Source organism: Chiloscyllium plagiosum, chromosome 26 (assembly GCF_004010195.1).
Source record: "Chiloscyllium plagiosum isolate BGI_BamShark_2017 chromosome 26, ASM401019v2, whole genome shotgun sequence".
Lineage (NCBI taxonomy): Eukaryota > Metazoa > Chordata > Chondrichthyes > Orectolobiformes > Hemiscylliidae > Chiloscyllium > Chiloscyllium plagiosum.
In genome coordinates, this window is record NC_057735.1 from 19712944 (window position 1) to 19739795 (window position 26852).

The 26852-nt window shown below is 39.3% G+C and overlaps 1 protein-coding gene across 1 annotated transcript in view; it reads right to left on the reverse strand.

Moving 5' to 3' along the window:
• The window catches only part of plxna2 (plexin A2), a 455048-nt gene that overhangs the window by 21971 nt on the left and 406225 nt on the right, over nucleotides 1-26852 (reverse strand). The window contains exons 23-29 of the mRNA XM_043716237.1: nucleotides 25232-25298; nucleotides 23940-24086; nucleotides 21211-21370; nucleotides 18883-18986; nucleotides 9558-9657; nucleotides 8318-8508; nucleotides 7092-7261 (exon numbers count right to left, since the gene is read on the reverse strand). Of these exons, the coding sequence (XP_043572172.1) occupies nucleotides 7092-7261; nucleotides 8318-8508; nucleotides 9558-9657; nucleotides 18883-18986; nucleotides 21211-21370; nucleotides 23940-24086; nucleotides 25232-25298 (939 nt within the window). The remainder of the gene's footprint in view (nucleotides 1-7091; nucleotides 7262-8317; nucleotides 8509-9557; nucleotides 9658-18882; nucleotides 18987-21210; nucleotides 21371-23939; nucleotides 24087-25231; nucleotides 25299-26852) is intronic.

Genomic DNA, 26852 nt, shown 5'->3' on the forward strand with positions numbered 1-26852 from the left:
CCCCCCCCTCTGCCCCTACTAAAACATTTAAATCCCGGAACCTGCCACAGCCAATCCTGTCCCTGTTCTAGCCATGTCTCCGTAATAGCCACAACATCGAAGTCCCAGGTACCAACCAACGCTGCAAGTTCACCTACCTTATTTCGTATACTTCTTGCATTGAAGTATACACACTTCAAGCCACTTCCCTGTTTACAGGCACCCTCCTTGGACATTGATGCCATGTTCCTCACCTCCCTACACTCCAGGCCCTGCACCCTGAAGCTACAATCTGGGTTCCCATGCCCCTGCCGAGTTAGTTTAAACCCCCACCAAGAGCACTAGCAAACCTCCCCCCAAGGATACTGGTTCCCCTCAGGTTCAGGTGTAGACCATCCTGTTTATAGAGGTCCCACCGTCCCCAGAAAGAGCCCCAGTTATCCAAAAACTGGAACCCCTCCCTCCTGCACCATCCCTGAAGCCATGCATTTAATTGTTCTCTCTCCCTATTCCTCGAATCTCTATCACGTGGCACGGGTAACAAACCAGAGACAACAACTCTGTTTGTTCTAACTCCAAGCTTCCAACCTAGCTCCCTGAAAGCCTGTCTAACATCCTCAGCACTCCTCCTACCTATGTCGTTGGTGCCAATGTGGACCAATTTGGAAACATTATTTGCTGTACACTTTTTTTTATCTTTATCCCTTAAGCCTTCCTGAAACTTTAAGACAGAAATACATAAATCAATAAATACTGGTAATGGACAAACAGTGAGATTTGTCATTCTGATTCTGTCTTGGTTAGCTTGAAGACAAAGGAGGAAGTTCAATGTTTTGCACACAATTAAAAAACTGACACTGGATTTTAATGCATAGGGTTTACACAATTTATTTAAAACCTAAAGAATTGGAAACAGATAATAGCTTGGCCAATCCAAACATAAAATCAGTACGTGGCTCAAACGCAAATTGCATGAAGTGAGTGATATGGTTTAGAACGAAATTAACGCTGCAGTGTTGCTATGGGAAGTGCTGAGAATACACTTAGGATTTCCAAGTATATGACCCCTATTAACATAGATCTACAATCAAATTATTAATTTCCACATTTTACTCCAACATGATTACAAAATTACACCTGAAAATATACCCATTTTAAAACTGAATTCATTATGAAATGTACTTTAAAAAAAGAAAGACCTGTGACATTTTAAGCTTTTGACTTACATATGCTTCTGCCTCCTCATCTGTCGCACAAACATTTTCAGCTTCAATGACAATGAAAATAGCTGAGGTCAATATTGCACACTCAGTTAAAAATAATGAGTCCTTTTGAACGTCATGATAGATGAAACTAAAATCTAAGCTGTTCCATTTCTGTAAATCTTCTGGTCTATAAATCCAAATGAGAACTGAAATGTCACAGCACTGCTATTGAGATTAGGAGGGGAGGAGGAGGAAATATCCTTAATCAGTACCACTTCATTGCTGATACAGGCTATAGCTATACAGACATATATGCATTTTTAAAAATTCAGGTACTGTAGGCATGCTGATGGGCCAGTGTTTGTTGTGCATTCTTAATTACCCTGCAGAAGGTTTTAAATCTGTCCATCATCCACATGGGACACTCAGGAGTATAATGGAATACTCCCGCTTGCCTGAATGGGTACAACTTCAGTAACATTCTCGAAACTTAAAATCATCCAGGATAAAGCAACCCATTTGATTGGCACCGCATCCACAAGCATCCACTCCCCCCACCACTGACACTCAGCAGCAACAGTATCTACAAGATGCACTGTAGAAGTTCACCGAAGAGCCTCAGACATCACCTTCCAAACACACAGCCATTTCTATCCAGAAGGACAAGGGCAGTAGAGACATGGGAACACCACCACCAGCAAGGTCCCCTCCAAGACACTCGCCATCCTGACTTGGAAATATACCGCTCTTCTTTTCCTGTCACTGGGTCAATATCCTGGATTTCCCTCCCTAATTGGTCTACCTGCAGCATGTGGACTGCACCATTTCAAGAAGGCAGCTCATTATTACCTTCTCAAAGGCAACAAGGGATGAGCAATAAATGCTGGTGCAGTCAGTGTTACCCACATCCCATGAGTGAATTAAATAAAATCCTGTTCAACTTGGGAATGAGTGTGAATTGTATGTGTCTATATGTAAACTAATAATAATTTTATTGCTTCCATTCATTTAAAATAATAAATAACATTTGCAGTTCACTTTAGAGTCAGAAATCTACAGCACAGAAAAAAGCCTTTCAGTCAATTCCATCCACACTCACATCTGGTCAAAATCAATCACCTAACGATTCCAATCCCATTTGCGAGTACTTGGCCTGTAGCCCTGAATGCATTGGCTTTCCAAGTTCACATTCAAATACTGCTTAAATGTTATGAGGGCTTCTGCCTCAACCACCCTTCCAGGTCGTGAGTCCCAGATTCTAGAGTCAGAGAGTCATAGAGATGTACAGCACGGAAACAGACCCTTTGGTCCAACTCGCCCATGCCAACCAGATATCCCAACCTAATCGAGTCCCATTTTCCAGAACTTGGCACATATCGTTCTAAAGCCTTCCTATTCATATACCCATCCAGATGCATTTTCAATGTTGTGATTGTACCAGCCTCCACCACTTCCTCTGACAGTTGATTTCATATGCGCATCACCCTCTGAGAGAAAATGTTGCCCCTTAGGGCTCTTTTATATCTTTCCCCTCTTACTCTAAACCTATGCTCTCCAGTTCTGGACTCCTCCATCCCAGGAAAAGACCTTGTCTATTTATCCTATTCATGTCCCTCATGATTTTATAAACCTCTGTGTAAGGTCACCCCTCAGCCTGCGATGCTCCAGGGAAAATAACCCTAGCCTATTCAACCTCTCCCTGTAGCTCAAATCCTCCAACCCTAGCAACATCCTTGTGAATCTTTTCTGAACCCTTTCAAGTTTCACAGCATCCTTCTAATAGAAAGGAGACAAGCATTGCATGCAATATTCCAAATGTGGCCTAACCAGTGTCCTGGATGACCTCTCAACTCCTTTACTCAATGCTCTATCCAATTAAAGAAAGCATACCAAACACCTCCTTCACTATCTGATCTCCCTGCAACTCTGCTTTCAAGGAACTATGAACCTGCACTCCAAGGTCTCTTGGTTCAGCAACACCCCAGGATCTTACCATTAACTACATAAGTCTTGCTCTGATATACTTTTCCAAAATGCAGCACCTCACATTTATCTAAATTAAACTCCACCTGCCACTCCTCAGCCCATTGGCCCATTTGATCAAGATCCTATTGTAATCTGAGGTAACCTTCTTCGCTGTCTGCGACACCTCCAAATTTGGTGTCATCTGCAAACTAACTATACCTCCTATGTTCACATTCAAATCATTTTTATAAATGATGAAAAGTAGTGGACCCAGCACCAATCCTTGTGACACACCACTGGTCACAGGCCTCCACCACCACCTATCTTTGAGCCAGTATACAAATAACTAGTTCTTCTTGGATTCCATGAGATCCAACCTTCTCACCAACCTTTGGGCAGAAAAAAAGGTTTTTCGTCATGTCTTCTCTAAATCTTGTGCCCTTTCCTCAAATCTATGCCCCTGATCATTGCTTTCCCTTTGATGGAGAGAAGTTTCTTCCTGTCTACCCGATTTTGGTCTATTTTAGTTGTGACAAATCTCCAGGGCATCTCACAGTTGTATTATCAGTTGAAAATCAATACCGAGCCAAAACTAAATAGATATTAGTTCAAATGACTAAACTGGTTGATTTTTAAATTTGTTTTAAAGGACAGTGAAGAGGTGTTGGAAAGGCAGCAAGGTGTGGAGTTGAACACAGAAGACATGGTCATGGGAATAAAATGGGTGCTTTTCTGGTTGATCAGTAGCCAGCAGTGTACCTTTGGGATCAGTGTTACTACTGCAATTATTTACAATTTACATAGATAATTTGGAGTTGAACCAAGTGCAGTGTGTCAAAGATGACACTAAGATGAGTGGTAGATAGGTTAAGTGAGCAAGTATGGCAGGTGGAGTACAAATGTTGGTAAATATTAGGTCATTCATTTTGGTATGATTAACAACAAAATGGACTATTGTTTAAATTGTTAAAAATTGCAGCATTCTGCTGTGCAGAGGAACCTGGGTGTCCTTATGCGTGAATCACAAAATGTTGGTGTGCAGGTGCAGCAGGTAATTAAGAAGGCAAACTGAATACTGTCCTTCATTGCTGGAGAGATGGAGTTTAAAAACAGGGAGGTTATGCTACAGCTGTATAGGGTACTGGTGAGGCCATACCTCGAGTATTGTGTATACTTCTGGTCTCCTTACTTGAGGGGGTGCAGAGGAAGTTCACTAGGTTGATTCTGAGGTTGAGGGGGCTGGCTTATGTGGAGAGATTGAGTAGATGGGGACAATACTCATTGGAATTTAAAAGAATAAGTAGGGAAACTTATAGGAACATATAAAATTACGAAGGGAATAGATAAGATATAAAGTAGGAGGTTGTTCCACTGGTGGGCGAAACTGGAACTAGGGGCATAGCCTTAAAATAACAGGGAGCAGATTTAGGACTGAGTTCAGAAAGAATTTCTTCACCCAAAGGGCTGTGAATCTGTGGAATTCCCTACCCATTGAAGCAGTTAAGGCTACCTGATTGAACATTTTTAAGGCAAAAATAGATAGATTTCTGATCAGTAAAGGAATTAAGAATTATGGCAGGCAGGTGGACAAGTGGAGTTGAGTCCATGATAAGATCAACCACGACCTTATTGAATGGTGGAGCAGGCTCGAGGGGCCAGATGGCCTCCTCCTGTTCCTATTTCTTCTGTCCATCAATCCTGTATAAAGAAAAGTGTGGATGCCTGAAAGATTAGAACTGGATAAATGTAGAATTCGTAGGATCATACTGCAAGGAGCAGAAGTAAAATGTATTCAGCTCTGAAATCCCTCACCATTTAAATGTTCTGCTTTTTAAAAATTCTTCCCATCAAAATGGATAATTGCACAATTTCCCACAGTCTAATACATTTGTCAGATTTTTTGCCTGCTGTCCACCTATCAGTATTTTATTGTAACCTCTATATCCTCTTCACAACTTACTTTCCTCCCTATTTTTTTGTCATCAGCAAATTTAGTAACCATACCTTCTGTGCTTTCATCCAAGTCATTTACAAAACTTGCAAACAGTTGAGGTCCTCGCACTGATCTCTGTGCCACACCACTGATTATATATTACCAACCTAAGACAAAAGACCCATATAGGCATACCTCCTGTTTCCTGTTAGGTAACTAATCTTCCACGCATGACAATATTCCTCCTTCTGCACAATGAGTGTTTATTTTCCACAATAACCTTTCATCCAGCACTTTATCAAAAGACTTCCAGAAATCTAAGCACAGTACATCTATTCATTCCTAGTTATCCACAATGTGGTCCATTCTCATATAATTTCAACAGATTGGTTAAACATGATTTCCCTTTGACAAAACGATGTTGACCCTCCTTAATTATTTTTAACTTGTTTAAGTGCCATGCCATGACTTCTTTAGTATTAGAATCTCAGATTTGCCCTGGAATAGATGTTAAACTGACAGGCCTGTAGTTCCCTACTTGGCATCTTGTGCCCTTTCTGAATAAAGGAATTACATTTGCTATCTTCTGTTCTAATAGGACCTTCCACATATCTAAGGAGGCTATAACGAGTGTAATCATTTGTAGAAATAGTGTGCTGTAAGGCCATGAGGAACTTGAATACAAATACATGAACTTTACATTTGAGGCATTGAATGTAATGCTGATGCATGAACAGAATCAAGCACAAAAAGCAGAATTTTAATGAAATGACCATTAAGAAAGGTTGAAGATGAGAAACCACGGATAAACATAAAGCTCATCAGAACCTTTGATGAAGGAAACATAAAATAATTGGCTTTTGCAGTAGGACTGAGACAAGCATGTTAACTAGGAATCCTCTAATGATGACAAAGTTTAAACGCTTGGATTCTTCATCGCAAGAGAATCCTTATTCACATTAGCTGAGTTTTGCCTATTTCAGTTGGTCTTTTAGAAATTAGTTTTTCATTTTATTGGTTATGCCTTTGGAGATATGACCTGTTCTTGGCTCAAACTACTTGCAAGCTAAATTGCTGAATGACCCTAAGATTTGACCATATTGAAAATGTTAGCTTTAACTTCTGGCAGCTGAATACGTGGCAACAGGCACCACAATAACATCCATGAAGTTTCTTTCATTTGTCTACAATTATTTCAGGTAGAACCGCTACAATAATCTTGGAAAAAGCTTTACAATGTTGTTACCAGAGACAGATTGTTGAAGTTGTTGGCTAATCCGAATGTGCACCCTCTGCTAAAATTCTGCAATTCATATGGAATACATTTTAATCAATGCCACATTCTCATGCTACTAATAAGTTTGCAGTTCCATTTTTGCATCAAAGTGGCTGACATGCTCTCCTCCTGCTAAAGGAAATGTGAAGAAAAATGAAACTATGCAAACTTTTAAATGTCTGAAATCTTACAGGGGTCATGATGTGATTTTGAACAAACTGTAATGCAGAAGCTGAAGTCAACCCTAGGTGCAGTATGGGCCAACACAGTCTGCAAGCTTAAAGTTGGTCCCTGCACAAACTCATTAGATCCATAAATGTAATCGTGTTATTTGATGAAAATTATGTTGAAATTAGGAGATGTTCACTGAGCACCATAACAGTTAGTGCATGCTCAATCATAACATTTGCAGGTCAAAGGTCCCTGACATCGTTGAAGCACAGGCCTCAAAAGTTCAAAGTACACCACTGCTATTGTAGCCCTCTCCATTCCACATTACGATAAAAACTGATGCATAGAAAGCTGGCTCCTTGACACCATGATTCTTGATCCCGTTACATCACCCTTCTCCCTAGTGCATCTTGCAAAATGTCTTCAGATTTCTGGAAAGCTTTCTTAACTGGATTAACTCAGCTCATTCAACTTGAAGCATGCTGCTGCAGTATAGGGTCTTCATTACTGGTCCCAGTGAGTAATTTTACGACTGGTTGAAACAGCCAAATGCATCACTTACCAGTTACTCTTCCATGTGTGCCTAACATCTGTGTCATGGATGACATGTCGGTCAGCCTGCTCATCCAGGAAATCAAACATGTATTTAATGGCAAGTGGCAAGGCACTGCCACGGTGTACTGTGCTGAACAATGTCTCAAACAGGTCATCTACAAACTTCTGCAGAGTGCCCTGTAAAGAACAAAAGAGGAATAAGTACGCATTTAATTGTCATGCCATTCACGTAACACAATCTTGTATGTTAGCACATAAAGAGACAGTGACGTAGTGGTAATGCCACTGGATGAGCAATCCAGACCCCTCAGGTTAATGTTCTAGGTTTGAATCCATTATGGCAGATGGTGAATTTGAGTTCAATAAAAAGAAATCTGGAATTAAAAATAAAGCTACTCGAATGGTTCACTAATGTGCATTAGGGAAAGAAATCTACCATCCGTGTCTGGGCCACATGTAACTCCAGGGATAAGTAATAATTGCTGGTCTAGCTAGGAATGCCCAATTTCCCATGACTGAATTTTTTAAAAAATCCAATCATATACCACCTTTAGTGGAGTAAAGCCTCCTCAGGCAGTGCATAAGAACATCAACAAATATGATTTAACAATGAATCACTTAAGGAGATAACAGAATAAGGTGATCAAATGCTTGGTAACAGTGCAGTTTTTAAATCAACATCTTAAATGAAGAGAGGCAGAAAGCACAAGTATTTTAGGAACAAACTCCAGACAGCTGAAGAAATAGCTGTCAATTGTGGACCATTTATGGAGGAGTCCCGCCATAATGAGTGCATCTCTCAAAAAGTACGCATGTTGCATACTAGTTTATGTAAAAGCAAAAAGACCTTAAAGCTGATCTGAAATATTCTTCTATCTTCAACTTGATATAGTGTCTGCAGTAACTGTGCGTTTCTGGACAAGGACAAACTTTGAGACGATTGCATAGGCATAGAAACAAAAATCTAACTGAATAGTAAATACATAAAGACGTTATCAGACTAAATGAAGATATGCAGTTTGTCAGTGAAATCAAAAATACTTTTCCTACTTTTGCCAGATGTGCTTGTTAAAGGGGAATACAATTTTAAACAGAAATGTCTTAAGCTTGTTTACTTTATCCCAGTGTGTGTGATGCATCATATTGAACTTCTCCCCAACATACAATCACCCCAACTTCCTTCGCCACACCTTCCCGAGTTCTCATACAGACAATGTTGTTAATCTATCTAACCTTTGTTGCTAGCAGTCTTGTCAGGTAGATTTCAGACACCATCTTGCTGCCACGGTCACCCTCCTTCTGGTCTCCATGGTCATGGTTCTTTACTAGATGCCACACTTTAACACCACTCTCTAAGTCTGGGGTAATCATGGGAGCCCGAGAGCGTAGACTGTCAGGACTTCCAGTGTACCGTAAGGTAGAGTCTAGAATGTGGGAAAAGACAAACATTATTCAATTCAAATCAAATTAGCCATTGCAAAACTAGAATGACAGAGCAATGAACTTTAAAAATGAAAAATAGATGGTACATCCTACAATGTTATATGACAGTGTGATGTTACAAACCGATCAAACCTAAAGAATAAGATCAGAGCAGCTACGATCTAGTTGAATGGCAGAGGAGGTTCAAAGGGCTACTTCTGCTCCCATTGTGTATGTTCCAATAAACATTTTGTGCCTTGAAACCTCAACCTGAGCTTCCTAAAATGAAATAATTTGGTATTGGAGCACAGAAGGCACGAGATACTGTTCTCTAGTATTCTAAACATACGCAATGATTAAAGTCTTTTGTTAGCTGTAGAGGCAACCATCAGATGGATATGTCCTCACTTTCTGTTCTCTACATTACATGATTCTGTAGTGTTAACACATTACTTTTCTCAGTTGGAACTGAAAGTACGTTCTCTAGCCTTGGGGGAAAATAAGTCGTTCGTTGTTCATATTTCCAGGTTATCAAGATTTATCTTAATTTTTGTTAAGGAAATGCTGGAACAAGGTGCTGATTTTCTGTCACTCATATTTGCATATCCGGGTATTAAGGATGTACAAAAGGTTTAAATTCAATGGATAATAAAGAAGTCTCATTGCAAATCCATTATTTTCTTTGTATAGCAAATCTCCTGAGTGGGAAATTATCTTGATTGCTCAGAAATATGTTTGCATGTTCAACATGGAGATTCTTGTTCATATTTGACTGAAGTAGTGTCCACAGAGACACACACTCAAGAAATACCAATAAAAGCTTTGCATGGCCACAGTAAACAACAGGATCTGTTGCAATTAATCACTCCTAGTGATGGAGTGTGCTGGAAAAGTGGCTATAATGGGTTTCAGAACAAGCAGTCATCCGTTTGGATCTGTAACTAGTGCCAATTATAGTTCATGCAAGCACCTCCATAAATTCACAAATATCATGTGGTGAATTTAATTTCTGAGACAAGATTCTTACACACTGGCTTGGATCTTAACTTACCATAGCGGCTAATGGATGTCCGACACATACTGGTTGTGGTTGGAACGTTGTAAGAAGAAGTTTGTTTGGGGACCAGAGCAACAACTGAGCGATCGGACACCTGCAAAGGATTTAAATACTGCACTTAACTGAAAAATCAAACAGAGTCATCTTAGTTCCGCAAAGTTTTCCTTCACGACAGTCAAGTGTCGGATCTCCATGCCTGTTTAATGCTGCAGCAGTTTCAATCCACAACTAGCTGTCACGACATTCAGAAATAACTTTTTATCACCTTTCCAAAAATACATTACAAACTATTTTCCCCCAACTCTCAGCATTTAGACCTAAGTGGTCCAAATCAAACAACAGTGCAGCCATCAGCCTAATTGAATATGCTAAAAATCATTCAAGTGACACTCAAAATCATAAAATGCAGCCTCGCTGTATCAAGTAAAAGAGCCATCTTTGTCTAAATGTCAGGTTGCCCTCACCTTTACATATAAACGCACTGGGATTCTTTTTCGCTTTGTTTTCACAAAATGTTCTGTGTTTAATTTGCACTTGAGAGCAAATATAACTGAGCCAGGATTGAACTGGGAGAGCAGATTAAAATGCTGTATTTTCAATTCTATGATTCAGGTCATGAATATATCCAGATTGATTGGCAATAATCTTATCAGTTTGCCAGTTAAAAGCTAGACATTTAGATAAAATCAAAATCCAATTCAAGCAAGTTGACCTCACATCCTGGCCATCAGTATACAGTGTAGGAAATAGTATTTTTTGCACTGCCACAGCTTAAGGGTGAATGGGAGACATTTCCACATTGTACTAAATATTGAGCAGACATTTGCCAACAATCTGTTTTATGTTCTATCCAATGTAAGTTTGTAGAATGGAAATAGTAAATAGGAAATTTAGTTTAAAATAGAGAATAAAATCAAGTAATATAATTCAAAGGAAAACAGATGCCCACATATCATTATACTCCACTTGTGAAAACTAGACATCAGGCATAAACTAATTAGGATCTTCTCAACATACACGAATAATGCTTCAAAGAAAATACATCGGACAACCAGTTTTGTTTAGGCAGGCAAGTAAGCCTAAAAGAGGTCAACATAATTTTAGTCAGAATAACAGGCAGTTGCATGTAAAAACTATATTTCAACATAAATAAGTGTTAGATTTTGTTCTTGTGGAAACTAAAGTTAGCAAAATTATTTTTCAAGATAAGGGATGGCTCTTTAAAAACAGGCATGATTTCATATTTATTGAGTCTTGTAGATGATAGAATGAAGACTATGTGGCGACTGGAGCTGGCTGGCAGGGAGCTGTGTGAAAATAGAAAAAAAATCTCATTGAAATATCCATCAGCTCATTAAAGGAACATTCCTTCCTGCTGTGCAAATGCTCAAATAGTGAAAAAGACTTGGCAATAATTAGCAAATCAAAATGGCAACCAATTTTATACATGTCAAAAAAAATGTATTCAGGGCAACACAAGTAAAAGATCTCATTCATCAATATGTGTCACTGTTGTAATACATGCATTTCCCACTGACACAACTCAGAAGTGGTTGAAACACAATCGAGTAATGACTTTGATTTTTAATGTACATGTTACGTTGGAAGTCGAATAGATCAAGTTAATGTTTAATTTGTCCTAGTAAAACTTTAAATCGTACTGCATGCTGGAATTTTTTTTTAAAGTAAGAATGTTTCAAATATAGTCATAGAATAATAGAGATGTACAGCATGGAAACAGACCCTTCAGTCCAACCCATCATGCCAACCAGATATCCCAACCCAATCTAGTCCCACCCGCCAGCACCCAGCCCATATCCCTCCAAACCCTTCCTATTCATATACCCACCCAAATGCCTCTTAAATGTTGCAATTGTACCAGTCTCCTCCATATCCTCTGGCAGCTCATTCCATACACGTACCACCCTCTGCATGAAAAAGTTGCCCCTTAGGTCTCTTTTATATCTTTCCCCTCTCACCCTAAACCTATGGCCTCTAGTTCTGGACTCACTGACCCCAGGGAAAAGCTTTGTCTATTTATCCTATCCATGCCCCTCATAATTTTGTAAACCTTTATAAGGTCACCCCTCAGCCTCCAACGTTCCAGGGAAAACAGTCCCAGCCTGTGCGGCCTCTCCCTATAGCACAAATCCTCCAACCCTGGCAACATCTTTGTAAATCTTTTCTGAACCCTTTCAAGTTTCACAACATCTTTCCGATAGGAAGGAGACAAGTCCTGCTAAGATTTGCTTTCTCAAAATGCAGCACCTCACATTTATCCGATTAAACTCCATCTGCCACTTCTCAGCCCATTGGCCCATCTGGTCCAGATCTTGTTGTAATCTGAGGTAACCCTCAGGTAAACAAGAGTTTAACAAACATTTAGTTTTCATTGATAATTTCTTCTCAGTATGTGGCTGTTCTGTTAAGGTTCATATATATTGACATAGAAGGTGACAGCAAGCGTTTCCTATTTCAGTTTTGATGTAATCAAGTGGCTTGTCAGGTTGTTTGACAAACTCATCCCCCAGGTTGGAGTCATTTATAGGTCAAACTGGGCAGACAGCAACTTGACTTCTGTAAGGGACGTGAAAAAACCAACTGGGTATGCTATAAAAGTGCCCTTGCTTCACAGCCACTTTAAGCATTTTTTAAAAATTCAATCAAACAAAGATTCTTAAACTACCACAAGCGAAGTTTGAATTCAACTTCAAGGTGATGAAATTAACATCACGAAATGTCCTCATGTAGAAACTGAAATCATGATTTTAGATGATGTTGCCAAAGAGCAGGATAAAAGATTATCATCATACGAAGGCCAAGGACAGAGCACTGGTGAACTCCTGAGGTTAGAACATGGGTGCGAGATGAAAAACCATTGCAGCACATTCTATGAAGCCATAAGTTATCCTCAACGCATTGATATTTACAAGTGCAACCTTCTAGTGATGATTTCAGGCTAGTGAGGAAGATTGGGAGAAAGAGGTTTGAGGTAATGAAGAGTGCAATGTCAGACAAAGTTCAAAGCAGAATAAAAGAACAGACCTCGATGCACTGAGGAAAGTGTAAGATACTAATGTGGAAGCAGCAAATAATTCTGTTGAGCACAGGGTAGGGAATATGTCAGCAGGTATTATAAAGTTCTACATGTTTTTGTGGTGGTTATGCTAGAGTGAGAAGGGTAATAGTGACAGAATCTTGGGACAGCTACTTTTCTAAGTACTAACTGATCTATAATTTGTGATCTGGAGAACAATCACGATGTCCAGTATTAACCTTCTATGCCCATTTAAGGTCACCGTTGAGGTATTCCCTATAGGGAGGTGGCTTAAAATGAATGCATGTTAAGATCAATTAGAGGCTAATTACTGCCATTAATAGAAGCTTTTTCTAGATTGGCAGCTGCCTGGCTTCACTCCCTAGGGAAGAGCAAGGTTATTGTTTGTCATAACAGAAACACTACTCCAGTCAGAAAACTTATACAACAATCTGCACTGCACCAAACAGGAATCTCATGCATCAGATCCTGGTCTCAATGAAAATGGTACGCAGATACAGAGAATGTGCAGTTGGCTCATTTTGTACAGTAGGACAATTTCACTAAGCCGAGTGGAACATCACAAGCAGAATCACTTAAGGTGCTGCACTGCTCCAATTCTCAGAGGCAGAACACCAAAACTTTAACTTATTACAACTGAACAACCACTTTAGAAAACCTTTGCAAATCCCTCTTTTCATTTGTTTCAAAATTTTTCCCAAAAACCTCTTAGTAGCAGCTGCCAATGAAATGGTCGTGAGGAACGTGTTGACTAAAATTCAAGGATTGATTTGACACGAACTAAATCGATTTGACTTGTAGACTGTATTAGTGCAAGTTAGCAGCATTATAAGATTGGCTTGCAGGCCTGAACATCACCCTCAGCAAAAGCATATTTTATGTGCACTTATTCAAAAACTTGTGCAAACATGGATTAGGCCAATGATTTTATGGGCAAATTATGGACCAATTCTGAGGAAGGATCACTGGACCCAAAGTGTTATCTGTGATTTCTCTCCACAGATGCTGCCAGACCTGCTGAGCTTTTCCAGCAATTTCTGGTTTTGTTACTGATTTCCAGCATCTGCAGTTCTTTTGGTTTTAATTTTCTGGAGAAATTGCATTTTCTTTTGTGATGCATGCATTAGGAATTAAAGTGTGGTATGAATTTACCCTGAGGTGGGACAAAAGAAGTCCGTGCATTTTTTTTTAGTCGAATGAACTAGCCCTGCCTGTAGTTAACTGAACTCAGTTGTGACTGAGATAGCAGCACTGAGTACTTCAACTGGGCTTAGGATCACTGTTGAATAATTAGAAAGAAAATCACCTAATAGGAAATTGAATTTGCAATGTTAAAAAGCACACAACACCAGGTTATAGTCCAACAGGTTTAATTGGAAGCACACTAGCTTTCGGAGCGACACTCCTTCATCAGGTGATTGTGTGAGATTTTTAACTTTGTACACCCCAGTCCAACACCGGCATCTCCAAATTATGAATTTGCAATGTTAGTGATCAAGATTGGATTGGCTGTAATGCCATGGGCACATAACCTGCAAACACTAGCAGATTTTGTCAGGTATTACATAGGAACCTTGATTATCCGAATATCAATTATCTGAATATTGGATTATCCTATCTCGAGGTCCCGAGAGAAACATCACGCCAAAGAACTGTTTCAACCGTGATCGCGTCTTTTGTTTCCATGTACAATGATTAAAAACGAACTGAAATGCAGCCAAGAACAGTCCTGGACAGTCCAAGCATTGTCTCTAAATGACTGACCTCCCATCCTCTCGCTCTCCCCCCACAATTTCCCTGGAATTCTACATAGGGGTGAATCCTAAATATCCCTTTCCCAGATAATCTCTCCAGCATTGTCCTCTACAGGGCAAAGGTGGAACTTGTCAAAATGTTGTGTGTATGTGCGCGCTATTTGGAGACTTACCCCACAAAGGCAGCAGCAGTCTTACTGTTGGTGTACAGTCCGGCTGCCCTGGTGGAGTCAGGGGGTGGGGGGGGGTTGTCGGCCGAGGGGGGGTGGATGGGGGTTGGACGGTGGGTAGGGATGGATGGGGATGGCGGAGTTGTGGGCAGAGAGTGGGGCGGGGTTTGACAGGGTTGGGAGAGGGTGGACGGAGTTGGGGGCAGGCAGGGGCAGGGCCTCGCATGCAGAGTGTTGCTGCCTCATCTCCTGAACGGGGAGAGAACTTCACAGGAAACTCCGAGCCCCAGAGGAAATCAATTAACCGAATAATCAATTATCCGAACGAAATAGTGCCCGCCCATCTCTTTCGGATAATCGAGGTTCCTCTGTATATAAATATTTGAAGTGCATTTCTTCATGGATCAGTCACTTCCAGCCAGGACAGGCAACAGCTTTTAAGGCAAGACCAGACAGGGACCTCGGACAGAAGACCTGGGATCACACTGTGCTTCCTGGACCATTATGGGAGCATATAAGTAGTTCCTGAAGAAGGGCTTATGCCCGAAACGTCGATTCTCCTGTTCCCTGGATGCTGCCTGACCTGCTGCGCTTTTCCAGCAACACATTTTCAGCTCTGATCTCCAGCATCTGCAGACCTCACTTTCTCCTCCAAATAAGTAGTAACCCAAACACTTATCGAAAGGGAAGGGAGGAAAAGTAAAGAGTGAGAATTGGCCACGGGCCTGTTCGGTGTGAATATTTCATAGCTTACTAGATGGTGAGACCACATCCATCTTGGTAAAGCACGAAATAAAAGTGGGAGATCAGGACAGCAGCAAAAAATAAAAAGTAATTTGGAAATAGGTGCAGTCATAAACTGAAATTGGGAGAAAAAGGTAAGGCATTTAATCAGGGCGATGTTTACTTGCAAAGCTTTGTTAACATTGGTACACTGGATTGACTTGACAAATCAGATTCAAAATTGGCTGGGTGATAGAAAAGAGAGAAAAATAGTCAATGGATTTTTTTTAGGCTTGAAAGAAGTTTGTTTTAAATTTTCCCAGGGGTTTGTATTGAAACACTTGCGTTTCCTAATACATATCAATGAACAGTACCTTAGCGTACAGGGCACAATTTCAAAGTTTAGAGACAACATGAAATGTGGAAGAATTGTAAACTGTGAAGACAATGTCAAACGCCAAAAAGACACTTATAAGTTTGTGGAGTGGGCAGATAGGTGGCAAAAAACCTTGAATGGATGCATTTTGGTAGAAAGAACATTTAAAGACAATATAGAGGGTCCAATCCTGAAAGGGGTGCAGGTACATAGGTATGAGTGTATGTGAACACAGATCATTGAAAGTGGCAGGACAGGTGAAGACAACAGTTAATAAAGCATACAATTTCTTCAGCTTTATTAATAGGAGCATAGAGTACAAGAACAAGGAGGTGATGTTGAAGTCATATAAGACACTTGTTAACCCTCAGCTGGAGCATTATTCTAGGTGGCTACATTAAAGGAAAGATGTCAATGCATTGGAGAAAATGGAGAAGCTAATTATAAAAGAAAGGTTCCAGGAATGAGAAACTTCAGGGGTGAGGATAGAATTAAGAGATTGGGACTGTTCTCCCTGGTAAGAAGGCAGCTGAGTTGAGATTTGATAAAGGTTTTCAAAATCATGAACAGGGTAGATAGGAAGAAGCTGTTCATACTCATGAAAGTAACAACTGGACACAGGTTTGGAGTGATGTGTCAAAGAATCAAGAGTGCTGTGAAAAACTCTTTTCACTTAATGAGTAGTAAAGGTATGGAATACACCTGGAGGCAGATTAAATGGTTGTTTGTATAGAAATAGTGCGCATGGGTATGGGAGAAAAACCAAGAGATTGGCTCTAGGTAATGGTGCTAACTTGAAGGGCCAGTGCGGGCACAATGGGCTGAATGGCCTGCTTTTGTGCGGTAACAACTCTGATTCTGTAAATATAGTGCACTGCAGATGTATAGTTCCTGCTCATACAATTTATTTTATAAATTTGTAAAGCTACTTGAAACAATTTTCCAAATACAAGCTGATAATGCTTTTTTTCAGGAGTTAACTCTTTCCCAGATTCCACAGTATCGAGAAACCACAAGATCTACTTTAAAAGAATGAAGGTTAAAGAAATGGTCGAAGCTATAATCCTGTATAAAAATTCTTCAGGATAACTGAACTTTCAGGTATAATGGTGAGCTGCTTACCAAATCTTAATTTTGAAGTCCAATAATACGTAATTTACTTTAGATGTATACTCCTCTGCCATACAGCCTAATAATTTTATATTTATTTCTGTCACTTCATTGAAAAAGAAATTCCCTCACCAATTTTATTTTTTAGCAGAATAAACTATTAGCTTTGACATAATAAATGCAAAATGTTCCATGTGAAATACTCTGATTGACTATTATAATGAATAATGTGTACAAAGAAGCCAGCACATCTATTATTTCTTTATTAATCCTGATCTCTGAGGAAATAGAAAATGCTAATCCCATTCTATTCACTGACATGATTTGGGGCTGCTGCTGTCAAAGGCAAAGGGTTTAATTTTCTGTCAGTCTCCGTCAGCTTTTCACTAATTTGAATTTGCTTCAAATCTTCTCTTCATTATCTGTCACTATTCAAAGCATATAATGACTGACAACTCATCAACTCTTGTTTAATTTTAACCTTTACAGTACCGATTCTCTTTCGCACTAAATTTCAAGTGCTTATTACTCTATACCTTTTAAAAAGATTTACAATGTTATGCTAGGAGAGAATTCAACAATTATTGCACACAGATGCTTTACAAAGCCCTATATGCAAAACATAGAACAGTGGACAATGCTTTTCAACTTTTCACATTTTTACACAAAATTGCTTCAAGAACCCAAATTTCTGAGGTTAATATCACCTAAAACTTTCTAATAATTTGGTAAACTTTGGTTCTTGAAACAAAGTAATGGCTCATTATAAAATACGCTTCCTGCTATTCAATCTCAGAAGCTTTTCCCTATGCTCCCCACATGATCAAACATTTCTAGGTGATAATACCTCCTCTGTGTGTGCGCGCACTAGGCACATGTTTGGCCAAGTTGACTACCACGTAGTCATGACAGGTATAGATGGGCTGAATGGTAGATGTCTTTTCCCTCGGATGGGGGATTTCAAGACGAAGCGACTTTTTTTTTTAAGATGAGAGGAGAGAGATTTTAAAAAGATATGAGGGACAAATTTTATTTACACAAAGGGTGCTTCACGTGTGAAATGAACTTCGTGAGGAAGTGATAGATGCAGGCACATTTACAACATTTAAAAAAGACTTAGATAAATACATGAATAGGAAAGGTTTGGAGGGATATGGGCCAGGAGCAGGCAGGTGGGACTAGTTTAACTTGGGATTATTTTCGGCATGGACTGTTTGGACCGAAGGGTCTGTTTCTGTGCTGTATGACTCTATGTACTAAGGCAATTAATATTTATTTTATTTATTTATTGATTGCAATAGTATTTATTTTGTTTTCATCAAGACAGTGAGTTGATCAAAGTAGTAAGTGACTCCATTGCTATGTAGCCTTGAAAACTGGGCCTCCGTAAAGGCACAATTGATATTCTGTTCATAGATGAAGGGGCTGTTTGGAAAGGAGGGGCATGGGAAAGGCAATCAGGTCAAGGAAGAAAATGCAGTACAGGCAGTTATGGGGAGGGGAAAGTAGGGAGGAGATGTGGCTGAAGGAAAGAAAAAAGCTTGGACCTAACATCGAGTGCGATGAGGTTGTGATGCTGCCCAAAGAAGTGGTGTCATAGTAGCAGTGATGGTTAAGATAGTGCTGGCCAACAGCCATCTGCAACCTCTCAATGCAGAGTAGCCAGTACTCACCGGGGTAAGACGTGAGCACTTTAGAGCCAAGCCTAATGAAGTATGCAGACATTTGTCTGTAGCCATCTTCTATGGATGTTTCAAAGCAAGAAATCTCCTGTAATGAAGAATTTTGGAAGCTGGGCCACAAAATTTTAAAAGCATAAGTTGAATCAGCCTATTGTGCAGAATATATTTTGCTTTCTTTAAATTTTGGTAAGGATGAGGGGAGGTTTGAGTTCAGAAGTTGCTTCTTGGGTTTCCACTGATACAGTTTGATTTGGTGTTGTGATTGCCGTGTGTACATTACCTGATCTTTTGCTATAAATTCTGGGTTTTATGATCCTGCCCCACTAGCTACCTGAAGAAGGAGCAGTGTTCCGAAAGCTAGTCCTTCCAAATAAACCTGTTGGACTATAACTTGGTATTGTGAGATTTTTAACTTTGTCCACTCTGCACCTCCACATCATGGTTACCTGATAGTGTGCTAAGGTGTTCAAGCGTTTCCAGTCATTTTCAATCTTGGTGGTGATGTCTTCATCTTGGAGAACAACTCGAGCCATTCGTCCCTGACGCCACTCTGTAGAGATAGACTGAAGATTAGAACTTTCCCATCATATTCTCTACTGCAAAAATACAAGACCATTCTTTCTTTAAATTCTAATTTAAATAAAATACATTCCAAAAATGTTTTTGTTTTCAACTGAAATGGCTACAGTGGAATGCATATGAAGGAACAGATGATAAAATCTCAATTTATAACATTCTTCATTGGTGCCCATCTACTGCTACAGGCACAGAAAAGTCAAGAAACTACAGGGATAGTGTTTTTCAGTTGAAAAGAAAAACCTTTGAAACAAAATTCTGATCTATTATCTTGGGCTAGTAAGCAATCTGAGTATAGAAGAACATTTAGGGGTCAGTGATTGTAATATAATTAGATTCAAATTCTGAATGGAGAAGTAAAGAAATTAGGGTCAAAATAAAGTTGTTGGATTGGAAAGCAACAACATTTGCAAAAGATACCATCCCAATTAATAGGATAGAAAATCACAAGCAGACCAGGAATGGAAATTATTTAAGTGCAAGACACAGAATAAACCGTTGCATTTGGGCCTTGAACGCTGTCAAGGCATTATAATAGACTTTACACCCAATCACTTTCAAAACGTTGGTATGCCAGTTATGCTGACACAGCCTTGGTCCCGCAGGCAATAATGTAAAGGATGGCGAGTTAAATCTATTTAAATGGATGTGATTGAGGAATGAATACTGAAATGCCAGAAGAATGTCCCTAGTCTTCAAAACAGTGCTATGGGATCTTTTATGTCAATCTGTAAAAGCAGACAGATCCACCATTGAATGCTTCATCTGAAAGGCAAAACATCCATCAGCACTATCACACCCTCTCCAAAGAGAAGTGCCAGTGAGAATTGTGTGCTCAAGTACTCAAGGTGGGCTTGAAGCCAGATCCCCTTTGGTGAGATCAGTACCATTAAGCCAAGACGAAACAGGATAAGGGTGAAAGTATTCTGAAGAGTCATCGAGAGACTTCATTAGCGCAGTGTTGCTTCAATCAGGAAGGAGATTGCTGGGCAAAGGAGAATTGGCCAATGAAAAGAAAGCACACCAAAGAGGAGACTATGAACAGGGCCAACAACGTGATGGAAGAGAAAACAACGAGCAGGAATGTGTGTGGCTTAGAAAGAAAATGGAAAAGTTATAAGCAAAATAAATGATAATCACAAGGAACAACAATGTCGCTCTGATTCTTTTTAAAGAAAAACACAGACAGCACGGGCAAACATTTAATCTGTAAACTAATAGTGTGAAGGAAGCAATACAGGATTGGAAGGATGCTGAATCAGGATGTGGATGAACTAATGAAAGAATTTTTTTAAAAATAAAGCATATGTTACTGAAAGGAACAAAAGGACTCTAGGTTGATAACCCAACAGTCCTAGATACCTTTCATTCAAATGATGAGTGAGGTTCTTTAGAAAATAGAAGAGCGAACATTGATTATTTCCAAACTTGTGTTACAGAACATAGGAAAAGGGTAAGCCGCATAACTATAAGTAGAAAAAGCACTAGAAATTCTAATTATACAGAATCTACAACATAACAGGCCATTTGGTTCTAAAGGTGTTTATGTTCTTAGAACATGCAGATTTTCTCAATTTTGACAAAAGTCCTACATAATTTCAAAAATGTTCTTTTAAAGTTTAATTTTTATCTTATCTTCTGTCTTAATCCAATCATAGTAATTTATTTTGTTGTCAGATAACAGAAATTTAGAAAATAAAGCAATTTAGCGCTTTTAATTTCCAAGTCTGCTGTCTGTAAGAATACTTCATTGTGACTGGCTGCTTAGCTTACATGTTGACATCACTGCTACAGACCAGATTTAAATGGTCACTGCAAAGGGGAAGCCACATCACTGTAATAGCAAGTTCTTTGTGACAATGATGAGCATTGTAGTTTTGGTGTTCATTATAAAATTAATCCCAGTACACATTGCAATAAAAAAAGTAAATATTATTTGCATCATTTTGTACATTGGTGTCAAGGGGATAGATTTGGAGAATGTGCTAGACATGTAGAAATGAAAGGTAGGAATATATTTTTCTAAGCATACAATAAGTAGCTACTAAAAGTGGTTTTGAGGTAGACAGACACAGATTTTAAAAATGTTATGTAATGAGTAAGAAATAGTTCTGGGCTGGATCTAGCACTGGCATAGGTACATTGGGTGAAAAGCCTTGTTTAAAGCATAGAAGAATAAGATTCAACATATTGTGTACCCAGGTCCATATCAACTGCTCGAGGTCGCTGGGAGTAGGGAACGTTTTTATAGCTGGAGTCCAGGATTTTCTCTTTAACTTGGGTGATTGTATCACAATTCAGCACCTTCACCGGAATTTCTGGACTGTTCTCATTCTCTGGATTCACACAATTCAAAATCTACACATAAATTAAAACACAAAACTATGTTTAATATAATCAACTTATTATAAAAACTAAACAGATGTACAGGTCGAACACAAAACTGCCTATAGCTTTGTTAAAGACTGTGCACTCAAGGGGTATTACAAGCAACCTAGCTAGGGTGAAAAAGGTAAATACAATATTGTTTGGGCATGGTGCTGTTAAGAATAATGGTGCTAACTGAACCATATATGGATATAGGACGGACAAGCCATTTAGCCTGTCTGATCCAATGCTGTGCAAGAGAAACTTCGCAACTCTACTTCTCTGCTCTTTGCTGTAACTTTGGAACCCTCTCTCTTTGGGGACTTATCCAATTTGTTCTAAAGGCCAGAACTGAGTCTATCTCCACAACATTTCTCAGCAGTACATTTCAGATCCTGACCATTTGCAGTCTAAAAAGACTTTTCCTCATGCTGCCTCTAGTGCTTCTGCCAATCACTTTAAATCCACGTTCTCTGATCACCGTGCGTCTGCCATCAATGAGAACAGTTTCTATCAACTGTCTAGACCCCTCAATGTTTTGAGTACTTTGATCACATTTCTTCGCAATCTTTTCTTCTGAAGTGAGAACAGCTTCAATTTCTCCACCCAATCCAGGTAAATGAAATCCTTTATCCCGAGAGACATTCTGAGATGTCTTTTCTGCACTGTCTCTAATGTCGAACTTTCCTTCCTAGCTGAACCAATGTTTGATATAGGTTCATAACTTCCTTGCTATTATATAGTCTATGCCATCAATTTCAAAGTCAGGGATATCATATGCCTTTTAATCAACTTTCTTCAGCTGCTCTGCAATCTCCAACAAAAGGTATACATACATCGCCAAGTCACTTTGTTTCTGCATCCTTTAGAATTGCTTCTTTTAGTTTATTTTGCCCATCCACATGGTTCCATCAAAAGAATAGTATCACTGCCATATTATTCTTAATTGTTCTTTGGAAAGTTCTGAAGAACTGCCATTGAACCCAAAACGTTAATTCTGCTTTCTCTCCAAATATGCTGCTTAACCTGCAGAGTTTTTCCAGCAATTTGTTTTTGTTAGACACTTAACTGTCCAGCACTGGGTCTTCAGAACAGGTTAGAGGGGGCAGCCTGCCGATAGACGCCAACCAATCAGAGACTTTGGATTTGTCATGGCTCAAGGTACATGAGTGACAGCAGAAGGTTGGCTCACAGGATGGGCATTGCTGGGAAGAGGAGGTGTATCTTTCCCTCTTCACAATGCCAAGTCTCTCAATCAATCACTAAATGCCTCTGAATGATTGAAGGTCCACTCCCCCAATCCCTCCATCATTCACCCCAACACTCCATCCCTGCCTCCAAGCCTGGAGCACAAAGTGATTCACTTTTTGATTTCCCTGTGTGGTAAGCTCTCCACCCACCAATGGGGGAACACCAGCACCAGCGAGATGAGGCCTTCAAGTGAGAAATAATTGCCCTCAAAGGGCCTCAATTTGCATCATGGTAGTTAGGCTGTCTATAGAACTTATTCAAAGTAATGGCGTGAAAATCATGTCATTCCCACCTGACCCACCTACCTGACTAAATGCCCCCCCTCCCCCATTTCCAAATGTGGCACAGTGGAATGCAGTAAATTCTGTATCTGTTATTGCCACAACATAATATTTCCATTTCCCCAACTGTGTATAGAGTTCACAAACCTTATTTATCCCATCCCGTGCATTTAGATATTTGCACTCTTAACGCAATTAACATGTTATATTCCTTTTAAGCCCAACACCACGCGCTATCTTAGTTTTTAAAAACATGTTCTGTTAGCTCATGCCAACCCTTGGGATATCTGTTGTCCTTTCAAATACCAATTCCTGGTTTCTATTCCTTCTGCAAATTTTGTTTAAAACCTCCCCAATAGCATGAGCAAATTTCTGTGACAGATTACCACTGAACCTGCCAGAAAAGGTTAGAGCTTTTCCACTCTAGTGTAAGTGAACTGTTTAGACAATACATGTATCAATTAAACACAAACAAACTTTGTGCTGAAATAGTCTTTTACTGATGAGGTATCTCATTCTTTTGGATATAAAACCGGTTTCAACATTTTCTCCTCCTTATCTCTCTCTTCAAGAGCTAGGTTTCTTTCTCCCTTTGTAACTGTATTCTTTGTGCACAATTTTGCATTGAATTAACTACTCTAATGCCACCCGATTCAGCTTCAGTAAGTGTTCACCAATAGGATTGGTTAAGATGGTGCACAGTTGTTTGCCATTCTTGCCTGCGCTCAGATTCTCTCTTGGGGGACTCTGGTGAGATGGAGTTGTAAACACAGCAAGTTCCAGTTCAAAGTCCTTAGATAATAAGTGGGAACATGCAAGCATAAGGAACAGTGGGCAGCGTTCTTTCAGCTAAGTCTGCAAAATCGTAGCCTATGATTCTGTCAAAAATGATTAATCAGAAAGTCTTTTTGTTTTAATGTAAGGGGACATTTTGCTTCAAACACCAATTTTCTGGCACACACACACACACACACACACACACACACACACGATTATGGTGCCCAACTGGAGTTGATAATTAAACTCACTAGAGTCTTGTACTCAGTTTGTTGTCGGATCAATTTATCCTCACTCAATGAGTAGCGTGCTTCGCCTGTGATTGCGTCAATTGGTCCTTTCTCCATCTGTTGTTTAATGGCACAGTACAGCATGAAGAGAGGCTCTCCTGCACACTCCTGAAAAATTGAACAAAGAAACTTATTACAGATTTACCTTATATGACAAATACTCTTTAGTTCAGCTACTACCCATCTCTTAGTGATATGGAATGGCAACAGTCCTCAATTCTCAGGGGCATGGAAAAGATGTTATAGCCTCATGGGAAGACAACTTTATCACAGAGCGTTATCTGCCTTTAAAAAGTCATAGATTTGGGAGTGAGGCCTCAGCACCATCAGAACATGGTGGAAGACACTGACACTGTGGCAGGGACCATGACGTCTGCCATGTTCAGCTCCTAGGAGTGTGTTTTGTTTCAGCTAAGATGGAATCAATGTTAAAGATGCTTATTGGAAGCAATGAAGAAAGTTGATGAAAAATTCTGAGAAACCTAGACAATAAATATAAAAGGAGGATTACGATTTGGGGATAAAGATGGAAAGGTGATAAGTCAGTATAATATCAACATGAACTTCACCTGCTGAGTTAATATTATTTCTATACTATGTATATTAAAAAATTTAAAATAAACCTGTAATGTAAAGTTTGCGAAACAAAGCATTAGTTGCATAAATTTGCAACATTTAAAACACTTGGATTGAAAAAAAAACAGATTAATTTTGCACAATCTCAATTTAATTAGTGGTTCTCAATAAAAGCAATAGTTTGGAAATATTACTCAGAAGAAGCTCACTTTTCAGTTAGAGTTTCAAATCAAATTCGTATTCAATTAAACGGGAGATGACGGACAAGTGGGATTATTGCTGGACTGTTAATCCAGAGAGCCAGGTCATGTCTCGGGGATTGTATCCAGCAAAACTAAAAACAAAAAAAAAATCTGGAATTAAGCATCTAATGACGACCATGAATCCATTGCCAATTGTCAGGAAAAACCAAAATGGTTCGCTCATGTCCTTTAGGAAAGGAGAGTACCATCCTTACCTGGTCTGGCCTATAGATGATTCCAGACCCACAGCAATGTGGTTGACTCTTAACTGCCCTCTGGGCAATTAGGGATGGGCAATAAACATTGGCTTAGCCAGTGAGGCCTGCATATCATGAATGAATGAAAAAAGAAATCTCAGCAATATTTTTGAATAAGAATTGTAGAAAGTGGTGTTTTAAACATTGACAAGTTTCCCTCGGGATTATCAGAACTTACCTTCAGGAATTTATGAAGGAGGAATGCAAACCAATTTGTCAACATTTTCTCAGCCACAGATTCAGTTCTGAGGTTAGAAAGACAAGTGAAGTGTTTAGAAAACATGTCGTTTCAGGTTAATTTAAAACATTCTGATAAAATCACATTGGTCAATTATAATAAATCCTATTGAATGCAACATTTAAACCATTGAGCTGTTAAAATACCCCAAGTCACAGCAGGAAGAAACTGAATAAACAATATGATGAATATGATTTTAAAGGAAATCTTCATAAATCCATCAGTCTGATTCTTACTTTTTTGTTAGTCAGACTGTTCATTGTTCAGCTTATCTTTGTTTTTGAATACTAGATTTTGTCTTTTTTGAAAACAAATAATGAATGTTATCTGACCCAAGGAAACATCATTAAAAATACCAAAACCACCAAAACGTGTGCCAGAGAATCCAGAGAAATACAAGCAACAGAAACAGGAAATAAATATCACCACAGACTATCAGAGCAGTCTGCAGAGAGGAGGTTGGCATTCACATGGGTATTTTATGCTGTGCACAACTTAAAACTAGATAGCTCAATATGACAGAAGTGCCTTCTTCAATCTACTTCTAGTGAATAGAAATGTCCAAGCTATTATTGAAATCAAAATGCAAAAATACTTTAAAATGAGTGGCCATGAAGAGGTGTCAATAGATATGGAGGGACTTTTACAGATCAGGTAGTAAGGGTGTACATTATATTCTAATTACTAAATTCACTCTAATTTGAGAAGCTTGTAAATCATCGATAGCTGGTGAAAATATGGAGTGAACCAATTTAGCAGCAGATACTTCTGCAAGGAGAGATAGACTCTGTTGTAATATATCTGTCCCCAAAGCAGTATTCTGTTGAAATACTAATGCACAGGAAGGGAAGGAGAATTCAGTGTTCCACTATTGGCAGAATTCATTTTGAAAGAACTGAGGGAGTATATATATTTCTTTTAAAAATAGTTAATTGGAATTTAGTTTCTCCACTTTTGTTAATTTTCTCCTCTTCCTCTCCTGAAAGCCATCAGCTTCTTAAACAGCACTAATTACATCTCATTGATTCAGTCATGTAACCACTCTTTTAATAATGAACTGAAGCAGTTGTGATACTGGCAGGCAATTCAGACATGGACTTCACATCCTCCTAATAACCTAATGCACCCAGAAATGATTTGGTGATGGGCAAAAAAACATTCAGTTGTTTTTTTTTAGCCATTCATGGAATGTGGGTATCTCTGGCTTGAGCCAGCATTTATTGCCCATCCCTAACTGCCCAGATAGCAGTTAAGAGTCAACACATTGCTGAGAGTCTGGAGTTTAAAAATGTGTTGCTGGAAAAGCACAGCAGGTCAGGCAGCATCAAAGGAGAAGAAGAATCGACATTTCGGGCATAAGCCCTTCTTCAGGAATGAGGAGGGTGCGCCAAGCAGGCTAAGATAAAAGATAGGAAGGAGGGACTTGCAGGAGGGGTGTTGGGAATGCGATAGGTGGAGGGAGGTCAAGGTGAGTGATAGGTCGGAGAGGGGATGGGGGCGGAGAGGTCGGGAAGAAGATTGCAGGTCAAGAAGGCGGTGCTGAGTCTGAGGGTTGGGACTG